Below are 25,117 nucleotides of genomic sequence, written 5' to 3'. Positions count from 1 at the left end.
ATCTCATTGAAAGCTGTTTCTATCAATGTCTCAAAAGATGTAATAAGGGAGACGGAGGTATCAACACCCTGGGACGAAGCATCAATATTACTGCCGATAGCTGTACAATCGCCCATTTTGGTCTCCTAAAGAAGTGAAGTGCTCACCTTTAAGGGGAGATGTTAGGGGGGTGGCCCGCCCGACCACTGCAGACCACTGACGGCCACAGACGTTCCCGCCCTTGTCCCGGGCTTCTCCCGGCACGCTCCCGCTCGCTCCCGCGAAGCTGGAGCTCTATTCACCTTTATATGCTGCCACACCCACGTGGTGTGCAGATAGGTGGGGGGCGTGGCCAGCGGGGAGAGCAGCCCAGGTGTGACCGGTTGGGCTCGCAGGGACTCCTGGACGCTGGAGTCCCTGCCTCAGTGCTCGCAGCCCCGCTGACACACTCGCCTGCCCCGCGCTCCACACAGCCTGCAGCTCCCACAGTCAGCAAAGCGCTGCGGGACCCACGAAGCGGGTCCGGCGAGGCGCTGAGGAAATCCTAAAGTGCAGGGATACACAGACTTCCCACGAAGCGCCAAGGTCCACAGAGAGGTCTTCACAAATGGCAAGAGGGTCCCAGTGAGTGGAATACTAGATCTGCTTTTGACTCTGTTGGCGGGGGGCGTGGCCAGCGGGGAGAGCAGCCCAGGTGTGACCGGTTGGGCTCGCAGGGACTCCTGGACGCTGGAGTCCCTGCCTCAGTGCTCGCAGCCCCGCTGACACACTCGCCTGCCCCGCGCTCCACACAGCCTGCAGCTCCCACAGTCAGCAAAGCGCTGCGGGACCCGCGAAGCGGGTCCAGCGAGGCGCAGAGGAAATCCTAAAGTGCAGGGATACACAGACTGACTTCCCACGAAGCGCCAAGGTCCACAGAGAGGTCTTCACAAATGGCAAGAGGGTCCCAGTGAGTGGAATACTAGATCCGCTTTTGACTCTGTTGGCGGGGGGCGTGGCCAGCGGGGAGAGCAGCCCAGGTGTGACCGGTTGGGCTCGCAGGGACTCCTGGACGCTGGAGTCCCTGCCTCAGTGCTCGCAGCCCCGCTGACACACTCGCCTGCCCCGCGCTCCACACAGCCTGCAGCTCCCACAGTCAGCAAAGCGCTGCGGGACCCGCAAAGCGGGTCCGGCGAGGCGCTGAGGAAATCCTAAAGTGCAGGGATACACAGACTTCCCACGAAGCGCCAAGGTCCACAGAGAGGTCTTCACAAATGGCAAGAGGGTCCCCAATATGAACAATAAGACATACAACAGGTGGGTGTGCACCGGAAAGAGACTGTCTCACCGCTGACTTTCATAAAGGATATACAAGTGTGCTAGCAACATATATAATAACTTTATTTGAAGAGTTGACTGGAAGGGCAGTCCCCCAACTAAGAGAAGCAGTTGTGGTTATGACCTTAAAATCTAACAAATCTAACAAACCTAAAGATGTGTCTCTTTATTGTTGGTAAGGACTAATTTTAAAATCTTAGCAAAAGTTTTGTTCAGTCATATAACCTGGTTTCTGATTGGATTAGTACTTCTGGAGCAGTCTGCTTTTATCCATGGTAGTTTTACACCGCATAATTTGAGAGCCCTATTTAGCATTTTTACATGGCTGAACCCCGATGTAAGAGCAGCAGCATTTTTTCTAGATGAAGCGAAGGTTTTTGATTTCAAGAAACTGAACTATGTCTTTGCAGTATATGGCAAATAGGCGTGGGAGACATCTTCCTGAAGATAGTCTAACAACTCTACACTACCTCCAAAGCCAGATAAGAAGCAATGGCTATACGACCAATGCAATCCCTGTTCAGAAGGAGACGAGTTAGAGCTGGCAGCTCTCACGGTTATTACTTTTTATATAATTTTTATTTGCATTTTAACTATAATAAACAGTATATATACACAAGTGATGTCGTAAGGGTATAGCATAAACACTTTGCATCTGTATTCCATCCCACCTACAATCCTTCCCATGCAAAGGCCCAAGAATTCCACCCTCCTGTTCCAACAAATGACAAGGCATATTGGGACATGTAAACTAAGCCACGTTTATAAAACAACATTGTGACTAGCCCCACTGCCCCAGATACGCTGTTATTTCACGGGGCAACCTCTAGCTTTATATATTACTTCCTCTGCCAGGGCACATCTGCCCATCTTTTCCCGCCATTCGATGAAAGTAGGGACTAGGGGGACACATTTAGCCATTTCCTATAGATATCCCACTTGGCTATCAGATAGCCCATTCCAACAAATGTTCGTGCACTACGTCCACCGTTCCATAATCGCCATTAAGGCTGCCTTCTGTTCCAGTAGAAAGGTGTAACACAATACACTTTCCAGGTGTGCATGTATTCAACACAGAATGAAGTGATGATAGCGCAGCCCCATATTACATGCAGGAAAATGCCCTCCGTGTTGGTACATCGCCTGGATGTGGGCAAAGCTGATCTACCAATCTGCCATAGCCTGGAGGGATCAATGCACATGCTGTGTAAATATTTGAATTGTAGGAGTCTGAGCCGGGCCAAGACTGCCAACACTCTGGGAGCCATCTTATCCTCAGTCCTCTTGTCATTATCCAGTTCCTCCAGCTCTTCCCTCCATGTTTATCTAAGGTGGACAAATAGGTCGGAGAGCTGACAATTGGATAATGATATTACATGTGGTATCTCCTTCTGGTCGACTTGCTACATAGTGATATTTGCCTTCAAAGAGTAGATTTCGGGTAGTTTCGCCAAGTCCGCTTTGCAGGAGTCTAGGGCACTACTAAGCTGTAGGTATCTGAAGAACTAACTTTTGTGGAATTAATATTCAACTGATAGATGTTCAAAGGATTTTATGTGGTTTGTCTCCCAGCATCACCCAGCTTGGATATATCAATGAGATCCTAGACATGAAATTCCTGCAGTGCAGTCACATGCTTAACGAGGGTGTTGTGCCATAGTGGGGTTTCAGCCGTTACCTTGCACTGCCAGCCAATGTGTTTGACTGCAGCCTTCCAACATTCAAGTGGAATTATAGTGGTTCTGGGCAACGTGTAGGGGATTCGAACCCCGTGCAGGAGAGAATATACATTGCATGACTGTATATAAGGAGCTCAAGGCGTACAGCTGAGTCTCTCCTGTCACAGAAAAGCCAGTCATTTAATGCCATAAGCTGGGATACCCAGTAGTAAAGTTGGAGATAGGGAATCCCTAGCCCACCGTTTTACATAGCCTTCATGCATTTGAAGAAAGATACCCTTGGAGATCCACCTGCCCATAGGAATTGCTCTAGTGTGTAATTCATGTTTCTGGAAGGAATGTCAGGTAAGAAAGTCTGGGTAATTTTGTAGAGTATATAGGATACGAGGCAGTGCACCCTTTTTAAAGACAGCCCCATGTCCAATAAAGGTGAGTAGGAGTTTGGCCCAGGTGTCTAAGTCTCTCTGAATCCAGCTTAACAGTGGGGTGATAAAAAACTCCAGCTAAGTCTCTGGTCAGGGGAGCTCATCATGCCTAGGAATTTGAAATGGGTTGGGACCATTTTCAATTATGAAATGTGGTCGTTAAATGGAGTTTGACCCACCAACCGCATGCACTTTGACTGCCCCCGATTCACCCTGAGGCATGATGCATCGACACAGATCCAGAATATACAAGCTATTCTAGGGGTAGAAAGCTGAGGTTGGTGCACAAATAGGAGGTTGTCCGCATATATTGACCCCCCTATCCCCACGACCCTCAGACTAACGGAAACCCCACAAATCCACACTGCGCCTAATACACTCTGCCAGAGGTTCAACAACTAATACAAAGAGGAGTGGGGAGAGTGTGCATCCCTTGCGTGTGTCGCTACTTATGTGAAGAGGAGCTGATAGTGCACCATAAAACACAAAGCCAAGGAAACATTGTCCAAAATCCATATTCTCTAGGATTTGGAACATTAAGGACCATTGCACATTGTCAAAGCCCTACTGAAAGTTGACAAAAGCAGAGATGCGTCTCCATGCAGCCTATGTGTATGTGTGAAGATTACCTGGAGCCTGGAAACAGTGCTTATACAGCCCCTGATGGGCATGAACGGTTCTGATCATAATCAATCAGGCTACGAAGTTTACCCACTAACCTGGTTGCCAAAACCTTTATGAGTATTTTGGTTTCTATATTTATGACCATGATTGACCAGTGCTGTGAGTGTGCTCCTGGCTTAAGAATGACTGCTTTAACCCCTTCAGTGCTCCCGTCGGCCATCGCGAGCACTACCTGGCTGGTGCTGCGAACGGCCGACGCGGCCCCGCCCACTCCTTAGAATGCCCGCACTGTGCCAAAATAACGGCCGCGGTAAACGGGTTAAACAAAGAGAGGAAGGAAGGAAAGGGGTATGTCCTCTTCCCCAAATGTTAATTGATACAACAACTTGGACGGACTCCTAGGTTATTCCATGAGGAATGTCCTATTCATTATTGGAGATTAGAGTGCAGGAAATCATTGAGGTTGTTAAAACAACCCTCACCCACCAACCTAGTTGGTGGCATGCTTCATCATTGGGTTCTCAGCTATATAAAACCTGGTGTCCCAGCATACATTGCTTACGGAGTCCTGGTTGGACTTCCTGTGAAAGTGTTCCGTCTGATTAACACTACACTAATTAACCAGTAGCCTGGCGCTACAAGAGGACCACATAGGACTCCCTTAGACCATTGTTTCCTCCTACCATATTTATGTGCTTAGGCAGCTTGAGCTGCCATCTCTGCTTGTCATCACGGACCTTTTAAATGACTCCATACAGGAAGACACAGTTCCACCTGACTGGAAGGAAGCACGCAATGCTGATCCCTCTACTGAAAAAGGCCAACACTGACCCTAATTTTGCCTCCAACTATCGGCCTATTTCTCTGCTGCCAGCCTTCTCAAAACTCTTAGAGAAACATATCCACTCTCAGCTCACTGACTTTGTTGAAACCAAAAGGTTCCTCCCCCCTTCCCGATCAGGTTTCATAGCTGGTTACACTGACTTTTAGCTAGATTATCCTTGTAAAGATTTTGGAAGTATTACACTACTTCCTTATGTACATATCTTTGATATATAATTATTTGTTCTCTACAGCCCTGATGAAGTCAATTGCAAAGACTTATGCTTGACGAAACACGTGTAGGCTGTTATGGCTGTCTAAAGGATACTGTTCATCTTCCATTATTTTCGTTGTTGGAATCGGAATAAAGAAGTATTGAACAAGAAGGGCTAGATGAACTTAATTTGAACAACACCGAAATTGGGATCACATGAGAATTTGAATTGACTTCGTTTGACAATTAATTGTTCATGAACTTTATACTTTTGTGAAATTTGGTAGCTATCTATCAGTTGATGTATGTATAACATAGGGAATTACAATCTGCAGCTAAATTTACATTACATTTAGAGGTATAGTGAGTTAAAGCGATTTGTACACAATGACACGACTAGCGGACAAATGCTTAAACTGGAATTCAATCCTAAACTCAGCTATAAATTACAAAGCCAAACATGTTCCTTACATGCTTAACTCTCAATTAGCCTCCTTTAAAACGACTGCTTACTTATTGAACCACACACAATATTGCTCTGGTTATGCACTCTCAATGAATATTTAACTTGGGCTAATCCATAAGCTTAAAGATCACTTGTGAAAACGTTCATTTATGGTGCCTGCATTCACAGTGTGACTATGTTCCTCAGTGCGAAATCGTGCAGAGTGACAACAACACTTTCCAAAACATATACGTACATAAGGGAACACGTACAAGAGTAGCGAATATTCAACACTTTACTAAACATTTAAAAATTTGCAAACATTCGTGACAAGAATTTTCAATTCTATTAAGGACTAGGAGGCGAGGATTATGCTTAGTCTCATTTCTTTACTGACACATAGCAGCCAATCACATTACAGTAAAGAAAAAACAGCAATAGGGCAACCATAGAGTACACCCATAGTATATAAACAGTCTCAGAGGTAACCACTTCCTCTTTCTTTGTCCAAAATCCAGAAGGAAGAACTAATTAACATCAGGAAACCAAGGAAAAAGTCATTCGAAAGGACCAAAATCCGAACGTGGAGGCGGAGGAATTTCCAAAAGCCACAGGAACAGAAGCAGGCCAACGAGGAGAAGAAACTCGCAGCAGAACGTCCACAAGGGCGGAGCCGGAGGAACCTCACTTGGGATCAGAGCCTGAAAAGAGACACAAAGCCGTAATACACATCCTGTGTAATCATGAGCAAATAAAGGGTGGGTAGAGAAAAATCAAAACCTTCATCACATTTCAGTAGGAAGATCCATGAAGCATGGCATAGTAACAATATAATAGATACATGCACATATAACGGGTGGGATAATCCTCGCCTCCTAGTCCTTAATAGAATTGAAAATTCTTGTCACGAATGTTTGCAAATTTTTTATTCTATGTCAGGACAGGAGGCTCTGATTATGCTTGTTTAAAGCTGATCCACCACTACAGAAGCAACACTATCGATAGGCTTAAAGTAATAGGTCTTAAACACAGAAGCAGATGACCAATCTGCAGCCTTCATGATATCAAACAGAGTAACACCCATGGAATAAGCTTTGGACGCCATCGCTCCACGTGCAGAGTGTGCGCCAAACACAGAAACATCAATTCCAGCTTCAGACATAAGTCCCCGCACCCAGCGCGCTAAGGTAGCTGGAGAGACAGGGCGAAAAGGCTTTTGTAATGCAATCAGCAGTTGACCCTGCATGTCTGAACGCAAAGAAGCGGTACTCACCTCATAGTCCTTCAGGCATTGAACCACACAAAGGTTGGGGTGAGAAGGGAAAGCAGGATAAGAAATTGAAGGTGTATTAGATTTGGTGCGTCTGGAGAGACGAAAGGAAACTCCTTCAGGAGTGAAGGTGCGACCCGCCAGATCCAAAGCGTGTACGTCCGACACGCGCTTACATGAAACCAAACATAGCAACATAGTCAATTTAGCCGATAGTTGCTTGCGAGATAAGGAAGTATTGGAAGGCCATGCCTCCAAAAATCTGAGGACAACTGAAACATCCCACAAGGTAACATAATTAGGAGTGGGAGGTTTCGCAAAACGAACTCCTTTAAGTAACCTGGAAACAAAAGGATGTTCACCCGCGGGTTTCCCATCTATGTGGGCATGACCCGCCGAGATAGCCGACCGGAAACCGTTGATAGTCGAATAGGCCAGACCAGAGGTGGCTAAAGAGGCCAAGAAATTAACAATCATGCTGATATCTGCTGAAACGGGATCAACTTGTTGTTGTGAACACCAAGCACACCAACGCTTCCAAGACCCCTTATACCGTTTGTGAGTATTGGGAGCCCATGCTTCACCAAGGAGCTTGGAAGCGTCGCTTGAAAGGCCTGGGAGCGACCAGCGATCCCCGAGATCCTCCACGCGAGAAGGGGGAGGGAGCCTGAGAGGATCAGGGGATGAGGACTTCCGAGAGGGTCCAACAGGAGATTCCACAATGAGGGAAGGAGAAACGGTGGAGCCGAACACATTTCTAGAAGGACCGGAAACCACGCTTGAGCCCTCCAGAGAGGGGCAATCAGAATCAGATCCGTCTGAAATCGTTTGGAGTAGGCCAATACCCTGGGAATCATTAGAAACGGAGGGAATGCATAGCAGAGGGTCGATGGCCACTGCTGGAGAAAGGCATCCGTGGCCAGAGCCTGAGGGTCCGGTCTCCAACTGTAAAAATGCGGAAGTTGCGCATTGAGGCGTGAGGCAAAGAGATCTAGTTGGCAAGGACCCCAACGCCGATGGAGAGCACGGAAGACCCTCGGATGCAGCCTCCAATCGCTGTAATCCCGGAGATGTCTGGAGTGCCAATCCGCTATCTGATTGTGGCATCCCGGAAGGTACTCCGCAATAACAGTGATCTTCTTCTGCAGACAGAAGTGCCAAAAATCTTTGGCGATCTCCGCTAGGATCCTGGACCTGGTTCCGCCTAGTTTGTTCACATAGCGGACTGCCGAGACATTGTCCATCCGGAGAAGGACACAACAACTGGTCTGCAGGGGGGAAAAACATTTGATCGCAAAGGAACCCGCTAGGAGTTCCAGACAGTTGATATGAAGCTTCAATTCCTGAGGGGACCAACGACCCCCGGTCGAGACCGAGCCGCAACGGGCTCCCCAGCCCCACCGACTGGCATCGGATTCTATCACTAGATCCGGGGACACACCGAAGAGGGCTCGGCCGTTCCAGGCCTCCATGTGGTCCAACCACCACTGCATCTCCCACCGGACCTCCTCTGTAAGAGGAATCTGATCGGAATATCCGAGGCCTTTCCTGAGATGAAGAATTTTCAAGCGCTGCATTGCCCTGTAATGCAGGGGACCCGGAAAAATCGCTTGAATGGATGACGCCAGCAGACCGACTACACGTGCCAACGACCTCAACGACACAGTCGGTCTGGAAATAACAGACGTCAACTCTCTCTTGATATACCGCATCTTTTGGTTGGGCAAGAGAAGTTGACAAGTTACCGAGTCGATCTGGAAGCCCAGGAAATCGATACGCTGGGCTGGAACCAATACCGATTTCTGGACATTGATTAGAAAACCCAGAGACTGTAAAAGAGTGATGGACAATTCCAGATGTTGAAGAAGTTTGAGCGGACAATCCGCCATAAGGAGGATATCGTCCAGATAAATAATCAACCTGACACCCAGCGACCGAAGATGTTCCACAACTGGTCTCAACAGTTTCGTGAAGCACCATGGTGCCGACGAAAGACCGAACGGGAGAACCTGATACTCGTACCAGACTCCCTGCCAGAGGAACTGGAGAAAACGGCGATGTGGTTTGTAAATCGGAACCGCGAGATAAGCATCTTTGAGGTCCAGTCTGACCATCCAATCCCCTTCTCGAAGGAGATCCCTCAACAGATGGATGCCCTCCATCTTGAAATGTCGATAAACGACTCCGCCGTTGAAGTCTTTCAGGTTGAGAACAAGACGAGCACCGCCCCCTTTTTTCTCGACCAGAAAGACAGAACTGGCAAACCCCTTCGGATGACGGGTGGTTGGAATCACCGCTCCTTTTTTGAGAAGAGAGTCTATCTCCTCGGAGAGACAAACCTGATCCTGAAGAGAAAAACGCAGACAAGGAGGGGGAGAAGTCTGATGTATCGGGCGATAGAATTCTATTCTGAATCCCTGAACAGTTTGTAACACCCAAGCATCGCCGGAGAGCATGCGCCAATTCTGCAGGAAAAACTGAATGCGACCCCCCAACATCACATCGCATGCATGAATCAGGCTCACCTGTAGAGTGGGAATCTTGGTACTGTCCCTGATGACCACCGGAACGTCCTTTGCCGTACTGGCCTTTTCCTTTTCTGGAAGGATAGAAGTTGGCTCTCGATGAATAACCTGCGTCGTAGGAGCCTCTGTGTTGAGAGAAATTGCCTCTCTGGGACTGATTGGCAGAGCCACGGCCGAACGAGCGTCCCCTACCTCGTCCGGCCTTTCCAAAAACCGGACGCATGGCTCGCCGTAAGGAGGCCTGCGCCTTGTCGATGCCACTGAAGGTGGAAACAAAGCGCGTAAGTTCTTTAAGGAATGGTTGACCAAACAGGAGGCCGTCCGCCTCAGGGCCCGACTCAGAAGTGGCCAATTCAGAGAGTCTAGGGTCTAGCTTCAACAAAATGGACCTGCGACGTTCCGCAGACATTGCACAATTTGCATTACCCAAGTGGCAAATCGCCCGTTGCGCCCATTCGATCATCTCCTTAGGGTTCACCAGGGCAGAAGCTTCTTGTGCCCTGAAACCAAGGTCCAAAATCTTAGTGAGAGGCCCAAGCAGGTCTAACAGTTTATCTTGACAAGACCGCCAAGATCTATCAAGGCCCTTCTTCGGGTCCTTGGCATATTTTTTCAAATACGTGACCATCATGGGGTCAACTTCCGGTGTCTCGGCCAAGTGAGCAGACAAATCAGGCCTCGGGCACTCTGAGCGCAACCGGGCACGAACGGAAGCCTCAAAAGGTTGGCGGATATGCGCCTCAATGTAGGCCGCTACAGCTGGAGAGGGCACCCATGAGGAAGAGTTTGGATGGAATATGTCTGCAGGCTCGAAGTTGAGCACCGAAGGACACTCGGGAGCGTCAACAAAATGTTCTTTACAGACCCGTTTTGCAGGTGGAGGAGAAACATGGCCAGAAGATGCTGAAGATAGCACATTGTCTGAATCAGCCTCATGAAGACCGGCAGTTGAGGGTGGCGCAGCTGCCAAACTTTTTGCCAGACGCTGAAAGTCAGTCTTGTGAGGGTTAACCGGCGACTTCGCCGTCTTCTTGGAAGCAGGCAACCAGCCCTGCTGTCGAGCATAGAGACTTAGATGACGTTTCAAAGGGTTAATAGCACGTACTAGTGCTTTGTTAACGGACTGTTGAACACCCTTATCCAATTGTTCAACTAAGTCCTGTTCCAAGGAGCCTTCCTCCTCATCAGCATAGTAGTAGTCGTCTTCCACGTCATCAAAATATGCAGCCATTCTACACCAAGGTAGAGGTAAAAGCCCACAAGACGACTAGAAATATGGAGTGTTGGAAAACACCAGTCAAGGGGGAGTGTATAACCCCAAAGCAGGCTTAAACGCAGGAAAAACCTGCCTTGGTAGCAATTAGAACGTGGAGGGAGCCAAAGCCTGCACCAAACAACACTCTAGGCAGAGCCTATGCCAAGAAAAACACTACCAAAGTCCTAAAAGACCTCAGCGTCGGACGGGGTTAACTGCACTGACAGGCCGTGGGCAAACGTCAACAAACGCCGTCGTTAAACCAGCTGAAGAGAAAAACAGCCGGAAATGGGACAGCGCGCATGCGCGACTGTCGCCTGCCAGTGAGAACCGTCGAAGAGCGCTCGCGCTCTCAAAACAACCGGCACCCCTGCTCCCGCTCCACAAACAGCGCGCGAGCAGCTATGAAGCGCTCGGCGACTCAACGGAGGTGAGACACACGCTCCGGTAAACAAATAAAAATGCACGCTGGAAGCGGCGAAAAGACGCGAATAAACAACAACGGAGCCCAAGCCCCAGACGCGCGACACACAGCGCAATGTCAAAGCACAAAGCGGCAATAATCCACAAGGCACAATAACAGTAAAACGCCAAGCAATGAAATATCAAGTAAGTAAGACAATGCACTTAACTGGCTGCGGAGCAGCAAAGAAAGAGGAAGTGGTTACCTCTGAGACTGTTTATATACTATGGGTGTACTCTATGGTTGCCCTATTGCTGTTTTTTCTTTACTGTAATGTGATTGGCTGCTATGTGTCAGTAAAGAAATGAGACTAAGCATAATCAGAGCCTCCTGTCCTGACATAGAATTTGGATAAACACTTTTTTTTTTTTTTTTTTAGAAGCTATTGGTTAGAATAAACCAATTCAGAGAGGCGGAACGTTGACAGCCACTTCCTGTGGCGCTCAGTTGTGCTGGCTCAGACTAATTGTAGTGCAGGCTTTATGGCATTCAGTAACCTCTACTCAATCCCGCTCTGAAACCCTATCAGCTATGCAGCAGACAAGCACTCACCGCCCGTCCTCGGTCCCTGTGCAGCGAGCTCGGCTCCCTATAGCTTTACGAGCGATGAGAGCACAAACGCCTAGCCCTCCTCTGCCTTTTATCACTGCTAGGGCCATCTTCAGACCCTCAATCCCGTAGCAAAATCAGCGGAGGCAACTGATCAGGAACTTCGCCTTTCAGAAGAATATGCACAATAGTGGAATACAACTCTCCAAAAAAAAGCTAGACCGCTCATCTCAAATGAAAAATACAAGTCTAGACAGGGTCATAAGTGGTGTACATAATAAAGATAATCTGTGGTTTGGGGAGGTTCTTCCTCCAATTGAAAGTCACCGGGTCCATCTACTACTTTGGTACACAGTCTTTCTTCTAGTTGGATGTTATTTTATCTTATTTACACCCAATATGGCTGCTGACCTTCGAGTGAACCGTTGACCCAGTCTAGTGTTTAAGGTTCCTCTTTGAATTTTACAAAATAATCGCCATATTAGAGGAGCTTTTGTCCTATACTCAGGAACGCGATTTGAAATATTCGATCGCACAATGCAGATGGTCGTTTTTTAATAACGATGAGTCTGATCAACTAAAGACATATTCTGTAGCAAAATGGTGCGAGTAATGATTAACAATCGAAGAAATAATAATATAAGTAATGGTTTAGGAGACGTAAATTGTTTGATACGTAAAAATTCGATGCCTTTGTTACGCAACAAACAACGTCACTTAAAAAGAGAACCAAGAAAGTGCCCAACGTTGCAGAGCAGTTGTGCGTCTCAATTAGCATGTGTGATACATTCACTTCCTGTTTTACCAGAAAATCTGATATTTTTCTCCAGTCGGGCGATCGCGCGAGCTCCACGCTACCAGTCAATCACTAGTTGGATTGGTCGGCACATTGTCGCGTGGGCAATGCTGTACCTGATTGGATTATCCTAAAACCTGGAGCTAAATAGTGGTGGTTCGCTATTGGCTTTCCTTTTCCTAACTCTCATATGTCATTGGAGGAGTAGTTCGGGATGAGTGTTGTTAGCACCGATGTATTGGTAGCGGATTGGTTATTTCCTCGACAGTCCCCTTTCATTCGTCGTATTGGTTCATCTGACATTTGTAAACTGTGCATGCCGACGGCTTTCAGTGATTTGGACTCTGCTTGTTCCTTGTGAGAGAGGAGATTAGTGCATACTGCCAGTGGATTGAGGGTCACCTGTGGGAGGGTAAGTAAGTGTAGGTGCAAGTAGTGGCTGGTCACGTTCATAGTAAACTTCACAGTTGCATCCTGATCCGTCATGTTTTATTTTATATTGTTTAAACTGGTTTGAAGCTTTATTGTTAGCTTATGGTGATGATTTGTTTACCTCGTGGTCCCTTTTGTCAGTCACTGCATTCTAGTTCAAGTTCTTCAGTTGATGACCGTTGGAGATCGTGATCACAGATGGTATTGAAAATACTAAGAGGGTAATTGCATGCAAAACAAGCATTTGCAATGCAATAGTCGCATTTCTGGGAATTAGAGCTTTTGGCGTTGTAAATAACAATGTGTTTTGGTTTCGAGTGGATGTATGTAGTGTGGAGGGGAATTATGTAGGTTGAATTGGAATTGTGTGGTGTTTTTTTTGTAGTGGAATTGTGTGGATTGGATGTATGTGGTGTGTTGATTTATGTGGCTTGCTGTTGAATTATGCGGCGTGTAATGGAAACGTGAAGATATGAATTGTGTGGTGGGGAAGTGTGTGACGCTCAGTGAAATTATGCTGATTAGAATTATGTGGCATGGTGTGGAGTATATTGATGTGCATTGTGATGCCAAGTTTAACAAGCATTGGAAATGCAATAGGTCTCGCAGCATTAGAGTTAGTGCTTTTAGAATTGTTTATGGGTATTTGTGTAAATCTTTAGCATTTTTGTTTCCTGTAGCCAATGCTAAAGAATTAAAAAAAAAAGCCATAAACATTTCTAAAAGCTCTAACTCAAATGCTCCGAGACCTATTGCACTGTGTGAGGGTGAGGGGTTGAGGGTGAGTGAGGGTGAGTGAGGGTGAGTGAGGGTGAGGGTGGGTGAGGGTGAGTGAGGGTGAGTGAGGGGTTGAGGGTGAGTGAGGGTGAGGGGTTGAGGGTGAGTGAGGGTGAGGGTGAGTGAGGGTGAGTGAGGGTGAGTGAGGGTGAGGGTGAGTGAGGGTGAGTGAGGGTGAGAGTGAGTGAGGGTGAGGGTGAGTGAGGGTGAGTGAGGGTGAGTGAGGGTAGGTGAGGGTGGGTGAGGGTGAGTGAGGGTGAGGGTGAGGGGTTGATGTTGAGGGGTTGAGGGTGAGAGGGTGAGTGAGGGGTTGAGGGTGAGTGAGGGTGAGGGTGAGTTAGGGTGAGGGGTTGAGGGTGAGTGAGGGTGAGGGGTTGAGGGTGAGTGAGGATGAGTGAGAGTGAGGGTGAGTGAGGGGTTGAGGGTGAGTGAGGGTGAGACGGAAAGTTGTGGAAAAAGTCGAAAAAGAGAAGACACTGGGCATAGAGAAATCACGGGTAGTCTAGAGGCTACCATCATGAGCCTGTGAAGAAAGTCTTACAAAACTTGTTATTGGAACTCTAGTCTAGGGGAATGTTTTTTTGGTGGGCAGTATTGCCAGTGCACCCTTTTGGGATTGGTGTTTGTTTTGCAGAACTTGAGTATCAACAGGGAAGCACCTGCCCCTCATAAATGTAAAATAAAAATGGCCTTTGTAGCTATTGCCCTGTGAATTTCCGAAAGTTATAATTTATGAATTGATCACTGAAAGCTGTAGGTTACAAATACAGATCGCTTGGAGATGTTAGCAGCAACGTTGCTGGGGTTAGGCCCCCTGGACAAATTGTGACTGACCTTGAGCAAGTGGTTTTGTCCTTGTGCTTCACTTTGCTTTCAAGTAGGGACTATGCCAAATATAAAATCATATTTAGGGAATTGGAGGTTACCAATGCCACCTGGCTATAAAGGTGTTTGTTTGCTTCACTGTTGCTAACCAGCTTCCATTGCAAAATCTGCAACCCAAGCTATACATTAATATGTTTTTTAAGATGGTGAACTAAAGGTTACTTGACAGCTTTGTGTGCACCTGGACTGATTTCTTGTTGTCCAATCTGTTATTGGTCCTTTGAGCTATTGGCATTGTAAATGGCAATGCCTTTCATAAAAAAAAAAATGATAGGTATTTTCATTTACAATACCAATAGTTCAATCTTTTGCAAAAGCAATACCTATTGTATTGCAGAACGCTGTGTCTGTGTAGAGGGCGTTGCATTCATTATTAAAGTTAAAAAAAGAGCATAGTGTCCCTGAAGTGGGGTCCGTGCTAATTGCTAAAGTAAATAAATAATTAAACCAGGCGTGTTGTCCCTGAAACAGGCACCACGCTTAACATCACACTAAAAAATAAATTAAAGCCAATGACCAATATGGACGGAGAGTGAGCGGGGCTGCTAGTGCAAACCCTAACACAGCATGCCTTGCAGAGTGTGCAGCGCATGCGCACTGCCACTAGGTTCAACCTAAACCAGAACTATACTCTCCATTTAGGACACTCTTGCACTTGCCCAAAGTGCCAGTCACTCGGGAGGTTGCATTCCAGGATCTGCTCCGCAAACAAAACCGGAGTGTGTGGGGAAACCTCTACCAAGCAGGACAATTTAAAAGCCGGCAGGAATTACTGCTTGGAGAGGGGGACCACGCCTTTCGAGGTCTTTCTTTATATTAGACTCCGCCACGAGATCCGTGGAAGAAGGGACCAGGAAGAAGAGCCTGTGGACCCTCAGCTCATGCGGTTAGATAACATGCTGTTAGCAGAGGGTGTGGCTGGGCCAGAGAAAGGCGGAGGGTCGGCAGCTGCAGCGGCTGCTGCCGCAGCCTCTGGCGGTGTGTCTCCCGACAACTCTATTGAGCACTCGGACTACAGGAATAAACTATCACAGATCCGGCAGATCTACCACTCAGAACTGGAGAAATACGAACAGGTAAGTCTAGTTGTGGAAAAGACATGGCTGGTGTGGTCGGATGGAAGAGCTCTGTTAAGACTTGTATAACTTAGTAGGATTACAGGGGAAATGAGGTTTATTAGAGAAACAAATATCGTTAGTGACCAACAGAGCTGAACACATGAATCAAACAAGACGGAGGGAAGAGAGGGGAGAGGGGAGGGGGGAGGAGAAATGCGACACGGCGGGAAGGGGCAGGCAGGATGACTCAGGGGAGGGGGCGGAGCGGGGCAGAGCGGCATGTGGGTGTAAACAAGCCGGGCCTTTGAAGTGAAGCTAAGCTTCACTTCAAAGGTGTCGGAGGAATGCGGGCGGCTGTGCACGCGCTTTTAAGCTCAATGCACATGCGCATTGAGCTTAAAAGTCACGGGCACTGCAAGGAATCGCCACGATTCCTTGCAAGTTAGATAAAGTGTGGATGAGCCCCTATAGTCTCGCTTGCTCGATGCGCATGCGCATCGACAGGCGAGACCTAAAAATGATGAAGCATAATTGCTGAAACCCAGTCAACTCTCCACAAAGAGGTCTATAAAAATTAATTACCAGAAAGAATGGCATTGTTTAAGTAAAAGCATTACAAGAACAGATGCAGGGAGGATGTGATCTGCCCATGAATTTTTTTTCTTGAATGACTAATCCTTTTTTCCTCCGTAAGATAATATTTTCATTAAAACACTATGATATGTGTACCTTGTTCACGTCAGCACCAAAAAAGGAGGGCAAAATCATTTTTGGGTCTGTATGTCGCTATCGGTGCTTAATTCTCCATTGAAACCAACTGCAGCGCCTCTGGATATTGGCGGGAGGGGGCAGGCTGTATTCAGCACGGTGCTCTTCCTATCTTGCAAACCTCAATGCTCTACTAGCCAGCAGAGACCATGCCCCTAAGTGCCAGCAATCCTTTGTCATTTATGGTTTAAATCTTTTATTGAGATTTCAGAAAGGACAAAATAGTAAGACCGCAATCTTTCAGCAAGCATAGCAAAGCAAGCTCCAATGTAATAAGGAAAAACATACTGGGTGCCATTAGGAGCTGAGCAACAATGCCGGTCACATAAACACCCATAAACAATGCAACATGGCCTCCCCCCACCCTCTGTCCACAAACCAAAAGGAGAATCCCACTATGGAAAAAAGGAAAAGAAAGTGAAAGAGTCATCAGTGCGTGGCTTTCTGTTGGCGCGCGGGTGCTCTCCGGTCCGGGATTGGAGTATCTTCCAGACGGAGAAGGCGTAGATAAAGTGGACAACTCAGTTCACGGAACTCCCCAATGAGGAGTCTATGTCATCCAGTATTGTGCTCCAGTACTCTTGCAGGCGGTCGCAACTCCACAGCAAATGTTCCAGCGTGCCTTGTTCCCCACACCCTCGCCAGCAGCGGTCGCTAATGCGGGGGTCAAATTGATGAAGGCGTTCAGGTGTATGGTACCAGTAAGTGGCTACTTTGGTCAAGGTTTCAGTCAGGCCTGCATGATATGCGGAGTGTCTAGCTCTGTGGTAAATACCGCTCCATTCTTTGGGTATAAGGCCCCCCCCCAGCTCCCGCTCCCACCGGCACCTACCAGCATTGTATGTGTAAATGTTCGTGAGGAGGAGATGTTGGTACAGGTCAGAGATTAGTTTTTTGTCAGATGTGCGGGTGACTAGCCACTTCTCGTAGGGAGTGAGATGTTGCGCTCCCGGCCTAACCTCCGGGTGAAGTGCCCAGTGACGCACCTGCAAATAAGCCGATCACCCTCTGGGATGCCATAGTCCTCCCTCATCTGTTGAAAAGAGAGGATACCGTTCAGATTAAAAAGATGTCCCAGGGCCCTGCAAGGGGAATGTCGCCAGGCCGCAAATGCCTTAGGATCGAGGCCCGGGGTGAAGTCGGGGTTAGCAAATAACGGTGTCAGAGGGGAGGGGAAGGATGTTAATTCTTGTTTGGTGGCGACCCGGTCCCACACCTCCATGACAGTACCCGTGATCTGGGACGCGTAGAGATTAGGCGGTCGATGGTGCTTGGGGATAAAGGGAATCCACTGTAGGGGCACGCCCGCCACTGCCTGGTCCTGGAAGAGCCAATTCTTGCCAGATTCCAGCTGATGCCACTCCACGAGACTTCGGAGCTGTGTTGCGTAGAAATAGAGTTGGAGATCGGGTATTCCTACGCCTCCGTGGCCAGGTGGAAGGACTGCGATGGTTTGTTTAAAACGCGGACTGCGACCCTGCCAGATAAAGCGCGCCAGCTCGGACTGTGTCTGTTGGATCCAGCCCGTCGGTGGGCGTAAGGGGAGGGTCTGAAACAGATATAGTATCTGTGGCAAGAGTGTCATTTTGGTGGCGGCTATCCTCCCCAGCCAGGAGCGGGAATGGCGCTTCCATCTCCGGAGTTCTCCGCGGAGCTGCGTGCGAAGTCTATTATAATTCGCATCTATGGTGGCTGGGATGGTGGGCCCCAGGAGGCACCCCAAGTAAGGGACCGTGGTACTAGACCACTGCATATCGTGTTCCCCTGTACTTTGGCTAGAGTCTCGGGCGACAGGGAGACATTGAGGGCGATCGATTTGTCGGTGTTAATTTTGAACCCGGAGGTGAGCGTGAAACTATGTAGTTCAATAAAAAGAGCACGAAGAGATTGGACGGGATCGGTAAGGGAGAGTAAAATATCATCAGCATAGAGACTGATCTTGTGTGTGTGTGTGTCCCGAATTTGATGCCTTTGATGAGGGCGACAGGGGGCACTCTTGTCTGGTCCCCCTGCCAATCAGGAAGCGAGAGGAGGTGTGCCCATTGACGCGCACCGTGGCATTAGGCTGTCTGTAGCAGTTCAAAATATGGGTACAAAGATCGTCCCCCAGACCAAAGAGGTGCAAGACCTGTTCCAGGTAGGGCCAGTGCACCCTGTCGAAGGCCTTTTCGGCATCTATGGCTAATAGCATGCAATCTGGTCGCGTACGCGACCCTGCTTCAATGAGGTGGAGGACCCGCCTAGTGTTATTGCTGGTTTGCCGCTGAGGTATGATACCGGCCTGGTCCGGCTCCACCAGCTGTGGCATATAAGGTGCTAACCGGCTCACCAGAATGCCTGTGTATAGTTTGAAGTCCATGTTTAAAAGCGAGATCGGTCGTTACGAACTACAACGGGTTGCGTCCTGACCAGGCTTCGGTATGACCGAAATTGCTGCTTCCAAAAGGTCTGCGGGAATCGCACCAGGTTGGGCAAAGGAGTTAAAAAGATCCCGTAACAGGGGTGCCACCTGGTGACCATGTTTTGTAAAATATCGCCGGGCACCCATCGGGCCGGGGGATTTCCCAAGCTTCAGGCGTGAAATCGCTGACACCACCTCCTCAAGGCCGATGGGTCTATCTAGGAAATCCGCCTGGGCTGAGTTGAGGGGTGGAAGGCGCGTCCCTTGCAAGTATCCCTGACCTACTTGCGGGTCAAGGGCGTCACCGGAGTAGAGGGCCTCATAAAATACCCCAAAGGCCTCCGCTATCGCCACTTCATCTGATACTAAGTCACCTTGGGCGGTCCGTATGGTCTGTACTCCCTGTCTCTGGCGCTGCTCATGCAACTTGTTCGCTAGCAGTCGTCCGCATCTGTCCCCCCTGCGTAATAGGCCTGTTGGAGACGGAGGGCCGCATACTCCGCTTTGTCTTGGTCCAAAGCGGCTAACATCTTCCTCTCGGCGCACAGTCGGCGCCAAGCCCGCGCTATCTCCGTGCGTTGGTGCATTTGCTCCAACTCGGCTTCCCGCTGCGCTATTTCGGCCCGTTTCTGCGCTCGCTCTTTGTTGTGGGCCGCAGTGATAGATATAAATTTGCCTCGTAAGACAGCTTTAAGGGCAGCCCACTGCGTTGCCCGTGTAGTGTCAGTGTTGTCATAGTGGGTAAAAAAGTGTGTGATGGCGGATTTGATCCGATCCACTGTCGATGGGGAATGAAGGAGGGATTCTCTGAGGCGCCAGTGTCGTTGTGGGGTCGGTGCGGCTGGGAAGAGGAATGTGGCCACCACCGGGGAATGGTTAGATAGGGAGGCCGGCAAGATGTCTACTTCCTGTGCTCGCGGCACTAGCGGGGAGGCGCAGAGAAAGTAATCTAGCCTGGCGTAGGACTTATGGGCCCCGGAGTGGTAGGTGTATGCGGTACTGCGTGGGTGTAGGTGTCTCCACAGGTCAATAAGGCCCAAATCCCGGAGGTGTGCGTGTATGGACTTGGAAAGGGCTCCCACTTGACCCGATCTTTGGCAGGAGCGATCTGCCGCGTTATGGAATACTAAGTTAAGGTCACCCCCCAACAGTAAATGTCGTTCAGTGTTGGCTGTGGCTGCTGCTAACGCTTTCTGGAGAAAGGCTTTCTGCCCTTCGTTGGGTGCATATACAGAACCCACCTCTATTGTCTGACCTGCTATTAGGAAGCGGTATACCAATAGTCGCCCCTTTATCTCCGCCTCTCGCTGGAGGACCTTGCCCGTAAAAGATTTGGATACCAATATTGCTACCCCTGCCACCTTCTTGGAGGAGGATGAGAAAAGTTGCGTGGGGAAGGCACGAGATTTAAGTCGGTGCTGATCTTTGGGTAGTAAGTGAGTCTCCTGGAGGAGGCAGAGATCAGCTGTGGAGTGCTCTAAAAGGGAGAGGACCGCTCACCGTTTAATGGGGTTGTTGAGCCCTCGCACATTAAGGGAGAGAATTTTAAGTCTGGAGTGAGTCATCGTCTTTCAAGGTTAACTCCAGAGCTCTATGTAGCCTGTGGGAAATAAAACAGAAAAGAAAGTTGGACAGAGGGGCGGCCCCACCCCCAACAAACCCTCCCAACAAACCCCCCCAGACCCCAACCCCAACTCCCCCCTCCCATCCCAACCCGCTCTCCCCAGCCCCATGTAGTACCCCAACTAGTGAACATAGTCCCAGTCCTGCCCTCATGAAGTGCAGGGCTGTGGTGAGTTACCTGTGTGGACGTTCTGCCACGTCGCTCCCCATGGCTCCCCCCTCCCCGACCCCGGACTCGCATAGTGATGGATGCTAATGGGTACTCCCCCCCAGAGTTCAATCAATCTGAAGACGTGGTGTCCTTGGCCACCTCTTGGATGGCGTTGTCAATCTCTTTCTTGATGGTGTGTGCGTCGGGCTTCGAGCTCGCTACCGGCGAGCGCATTCTAACAATTTGCTGCCAGCCATCCCTGGACGGTCGTCTGGGTGGTTTCGGTGATGTGCCCTCCTCCGCCTGGGTGATGCCCAGCAGTGCGCATGTCTCTTGGAGAGAGCAAAGCTGGTGCAGGGCACCGTTCCACTTAAAAATCAGGCGGAAAGGATGCCCCCAGGCGTATGGGATCTCTTTTCCTCTTAAAAAGTCTGTCGCAACCTTGAAGGCCTTACGCTTTTGGAGTGTGATCGCTGAAAGGTCTTGGAATAAGGCCACTGAGTGTCCCCGAAACCGCAGGGGTTGCTGCCGCCGTGCTTCCTTGAGGATGCGCTCTTTGAGAGGGTAGTCCGGGAGGAAGGGTAGAATATCCGGAGGTGGGGCAGATGCACGCCTCGCCAACCCCACTCTGTGAGCTCTGTCAATTCTGATCGCAAAGTCCGCCGGTTCCCCCAAAACATCCCGGAATAGGGCTTGCAAATAGCCCGTGATGTCCGTTCTTTCTTCTTTAGGCGGGAACCCCCGGACCCGGATGTTGTTCCGCCGGGACCTGTTTTCCAAATCCTCGGCGTGGGCTTGTAGGTCCACTTGTTATTCCTTCAGGCGTATCTATGTCCTGCTGCAGCTGTTCCATTTCCTCGTCTCGTGCGCGATCCGCGTCTTCGATGATGGGCACCTGTTTGCCGAGTCCGTTCGCCGAGTCCGTCCACCTCACTCCTGATCTCCCGTACCTCCCCGGCGACCTCCTGTTTCAGGGTGTGGAAGTCCTCACGGAGGGAGTTGAAGAGAGACTCTAGGAAGGATTTGGTAATGGGCACCTCTCCTTCATTGGAATCACGCTGGAGCTTGGGTGCCCCTGGGGCTGACTGACCTTTGTCTCCTTTTGTCTGTCCTTTGCTTAACATTTCCGGGAGGGTGCGGTCCCCTTTCTTCCCTTTCGCCTCAACCCCCCCCCCCCCCTTCTCCACGTGGGCACTCCACCTGGCGTCTTTCGCCGTGCTTGCTCACTACTACACGTGTGGGGGGGGGCCTGACGTGGACCTCTTCTCCTGGCACCCCTCACGCCAAGTTCGCTGTGGATACGGCCCCTGCACCGGGTTCTCAGGTGCAGTGCCTCTTGTCCGGTGTCGGCCTGGAGTGCATGTGCGGGGTTGCCACCCCCTCGAAGGCCTCCCCCACTTCACCTCTCCTCGATCCACGATTTGGGGGCCACAAGGACCCACGGGGGCTCTTGTGTGGGCCGGCTGGTCGTGCACCACGTGTCTACCGGGCCCCCGGTATCTCCGCCAGCCCCCGGTTTCCTGTCACCTCCTGCTCTGTTCTCTGTCCTATTCTGGCCACTAAGGGGTCAGGCGGCTGCATGGGGGACTCCCAGTCCCTCCTTGGCCCCCGCGGCCTCGCTCCAACACCCGGCGGAGCCCACTTGTGGCCGGATAGCTCGTGTGGGCCCGGGCAGTCCCGGTCTTAGGTCGCGACCTCGGCCTCGATTTCAGCGGTCTCTCTCGGCCCCCAGTTGGGCCGGCGGCCGCGGGGGGGGGTGGGGGGTCAACTCCGCCTTTCTCTGTTGCCCCTGTGGCCCCCTTCAGGTGTCTCGTGGGGCCAGGCTGCGAAGCAGGCCAGTGTGGGCAGGCCCGGGCGCTCCCAGATGCAGGCCGCGTCCCCGGCCTCGATTTCACCTCTCCCCGCCGGCCATTAAGGGTGCAGGCGGCCGCGAGTAAGCTGCCCACATGGGGATATTCTGTTGCTCTGCCCACCTCGGCGCCGGCCTATGGAATCGATGTGGGGGCCGCTACTCCATCTATGGCTCCCCCCGCTGCTCTTCACCTCGCTTGCCGCTCTGGGTCTGGTGGCTATAGGGCCCCTGGTGTGCCTGGCGCAGGTCCGGAGCTCTCCCTCCACTTGGCTCTAGGCTCCTCGATTTGGCCACCGGTCTCGGGCCTCTCCGCTCTCTCTGTCCGGGCTCTCCCATTCTCCGGGCCACTGGGGGGGAAGCGGACAGCCGTGAGGGGGTCGCCCCGCTGCTCCGTTGGTGCTCTCTCGGTCCCCTTTCGACGCTCTAAAGGCCCGCCCGCCGGGCGGTGCAGCGCGGGCACACCCAGCACTAGGCCGCGTCCCCGGCCTCGATTTTGGCGCCGCCGACTTCCGGGCGCGCCTCCGCCGCTGGGCTCCCGCCCATCCCCCGCCTCCGGCCGTGGCCCCTTGAAGACAGCAGCGGAGCCGCTGGGACCGGTAGCAGGCAATGCAGGGGTCATCGCCTCGGCTCCCTCGGTAGTCAGGGGGCTCACCACCGTCTCCTGCCCCTGCAAAAGCTTCGTGAGGGGGAGAAGTGCTATTATTACTGTGCGGGCAGGTACGGAGGAGCACTCGGGATGTGCGACCTCTCACTCCGCCATCTTGGCCACGCCAACCCTTTGTCATTTAGAGCCAACACCAGCTTTAGGCTGCAGATTCCAAGAACCAACACCGTAGTTATCCCATTTTCCAGCCAGCTTCATAGCTTACACCATTGACTTGCCGATCTAGCTTAAGAAGGGAGGAACAACTCATGCTGCAACTATGCTCTTTCCAGCCAGAAGACTGCGTGCCCTTCCTACCTTGCAGCCCTAATGCAGAAGCCACACCAGCCCCCCTCCGTATAAGGGTATCAGTTGATTCCATTACACCTTTTAACACATTGCTCCAGTCCTGTATCTCCATTAAAAAAATGCATTCTGGGACTTGAAGTCTTAGCTCACTCCAGTTTCCCCAACGTAACTAACCCTAAAATAATACATTGTAAATGACAAGAGCAACACTGGAGCACTGCATCTCGGAGTCACCTTACCAGGGACAAGTTCATGGTGTAGCAGTAAACGCCCCATCCCCAAAAGTCCACCGCTAACCTCATCACAAATCTCTTTTTTTTTTTTTTTACATCAACCATGTCCATGGTGAGCTTGGTAGAGAAAGACATTTTGCTCTGACACGAACAGCTGATACAGCTAAACATTGAGAATCCAGACCTGCGCTGCACTCCCTCCCCCTGCAGATCACCTTAATCAAGTGTAAAAAATCCTCAAGGCCTTTACATCCCACATGCCCATTCCTCCCATTGGATGTACAAAGACACACCTCACAGGATAGAAAACTCGTATTGATTCACGCTGGAATTAAATTGAGAAGAGAAAGGAGAGGCAGGGTAAGTTGAACAGACAGTGGTCATGTGTCAGGTGCTACATTTGGCGCTATATCTAACCGGATTGTTGCTGTATCGCTGGCTGGGGTACAATCCTTGTCTGTATAATGTGCTAATGACTTGCCCGTTCATTATTGCACGCAGTGTGAGGAAGAAGCGCAAGCGTCAGGGGGTCTGTGGTGCATTAGGTTGATGTCTGACTCCTATTACTGTGCTGTCTCACTGATGTTCCCCATTTACACCAGTGTGAGTTGTGTGATATACCGCATGTCTGGGTACCATGGCAACAAGAGACACAAAGTGACAGGAGAATAAAATTGCACATGTACGGCACTGGGTTTTTACTGTGCGCACTTGTAATCAGTGTTTGTTTTAGGATGGCATCCTTCCGAGAGGAGGGGGCACGGTTCCTTTGAAGGGGGTAGAGTTAAGTGCCTGTGACAGTGCTACTGCCGGGAAGATCTTGCTGCCCAGTAATGGCGGCGCACAACAGATGATGCCCCCGGGCAAGTGCATTCACGGCACGTGGGTGCCACAGACCTCCAGCTGGGCTCCCAGCTGAAGCAGCAATCACCCAGCCTGAGCTTAACTGTCCTGAAGTGCAGCTCACGCAGATTTGGGAAATCCTTTAACTCGCTCTAGAATGTTTTGTGCAAGGTCACTAAAATGTGTGCCAATTACTACAGCGCTGAGTAAGAAAAAGAGAAGGGTGCGCTATAATTACGTTGTGGTCTAGTAAGGGTTAACGGACCACATTTCCTTAGTGTTTTCCTTACCCCATAAAGCAAAAACATGTTTTACAAGCCTGTGTTCTCCAGTTTAGCTGTTCAGGAGTAACAACATCGAGTTAAAAAAGTTTACAAATACTCGAAAATGAAAATGTAAAGGGCTAAGGTAGGTGCCCTGTATAGCACAGTAAAAGGCATCATGCACTGTTTTATTACATTTCACCACTCGAGGGACAATGCACTCACTAGAAGATGCACTACGGAGATGCTCGCAACAAGAGTTCTGTTAGAACCGGCGTCATTAGTTGCCCGGGGTATGCACCCTAGTCCAAGTAGGGACCACCGCTTCCGACAGGGTAGCAAGGCACAGAGCAGGAAGGCTTAGCTTCATAGGCAAGGTGTAAAGTATTTGTGCTACACATGCCAACAGTGATGCAGTAAAAACACTCACAAAAGGACACCACACCGGTTTTATATAAAAATAGACGTATCTTTATCTAAAATTATGCAAGGTCCAAAAATGGCAAGAACATTCCA

General features: G+C 49.9%; 2 protein-coding genes across 4 annotated transcripts in view; one reads left to right on the top strand and one right to left on the bottom strand.

The window, feature by feature from the left end:
- MMAB (metabolism of cobalamin associated B) overlaps nucleotides 1-11,905 on the bottom strand; it is a 137,852-nt gene extending 125,947 nt beyond the window's left edge. Inside the window, exon 1 of the mRNA XM_078667362.1 lies at nucleotides 11,571-11,905. Coding sequence (XP_078523488.1) covers nucleotides 11,571-11,677 — 107 coding nt within the window. The 5' untranslated portion in view covers nucleotides 11,678-11,905. The remainder of the gene's footprint in view (nucleotides 1-11,570) is intronic.
- A 624-nt stretch (nucleotides 11,906-12,529) lies between these two features.
- Nucleotides 12,530-25,117, top strand: part of MVK (mevalonate kinase) — a 171,635-nt gene continuing 159,047 nt past the window's right edge. Inside the window, exon 1 of one of the 3 annotated variants that reach the window (XM_078667359.1) lies at nucleotides 12,530-12,775. The gene's annotated coding sequence lies outside the window, so the exon portion shown is untranslated. The remainder of the gene's footprint in view (nucleotides 12,776-25,117) is intronic. The other 2 variants (XM_078667360.1, XM_078667361.1) reach the window with 2 other exon arrangements.

Source organism: Lissotriton helveticus, chromosome 11 (assembly GCF_964261635.1).
Source record: "Lissotriton helveticus chromosome 11, aLisHel1.1, whole genome shotgun sequence".
Lineage (NCBI taxonomy): Eukaryota > Metazoa > Chordata > Amphibia > Caudata > Salamandridae > Lissotriton > Lissotriton helveticus.
The sequence above is the reverse complement of the archived record's forward strand: the minus strand, read 5'-3'. Positions and strand labels throughout refer to the sequence as shown.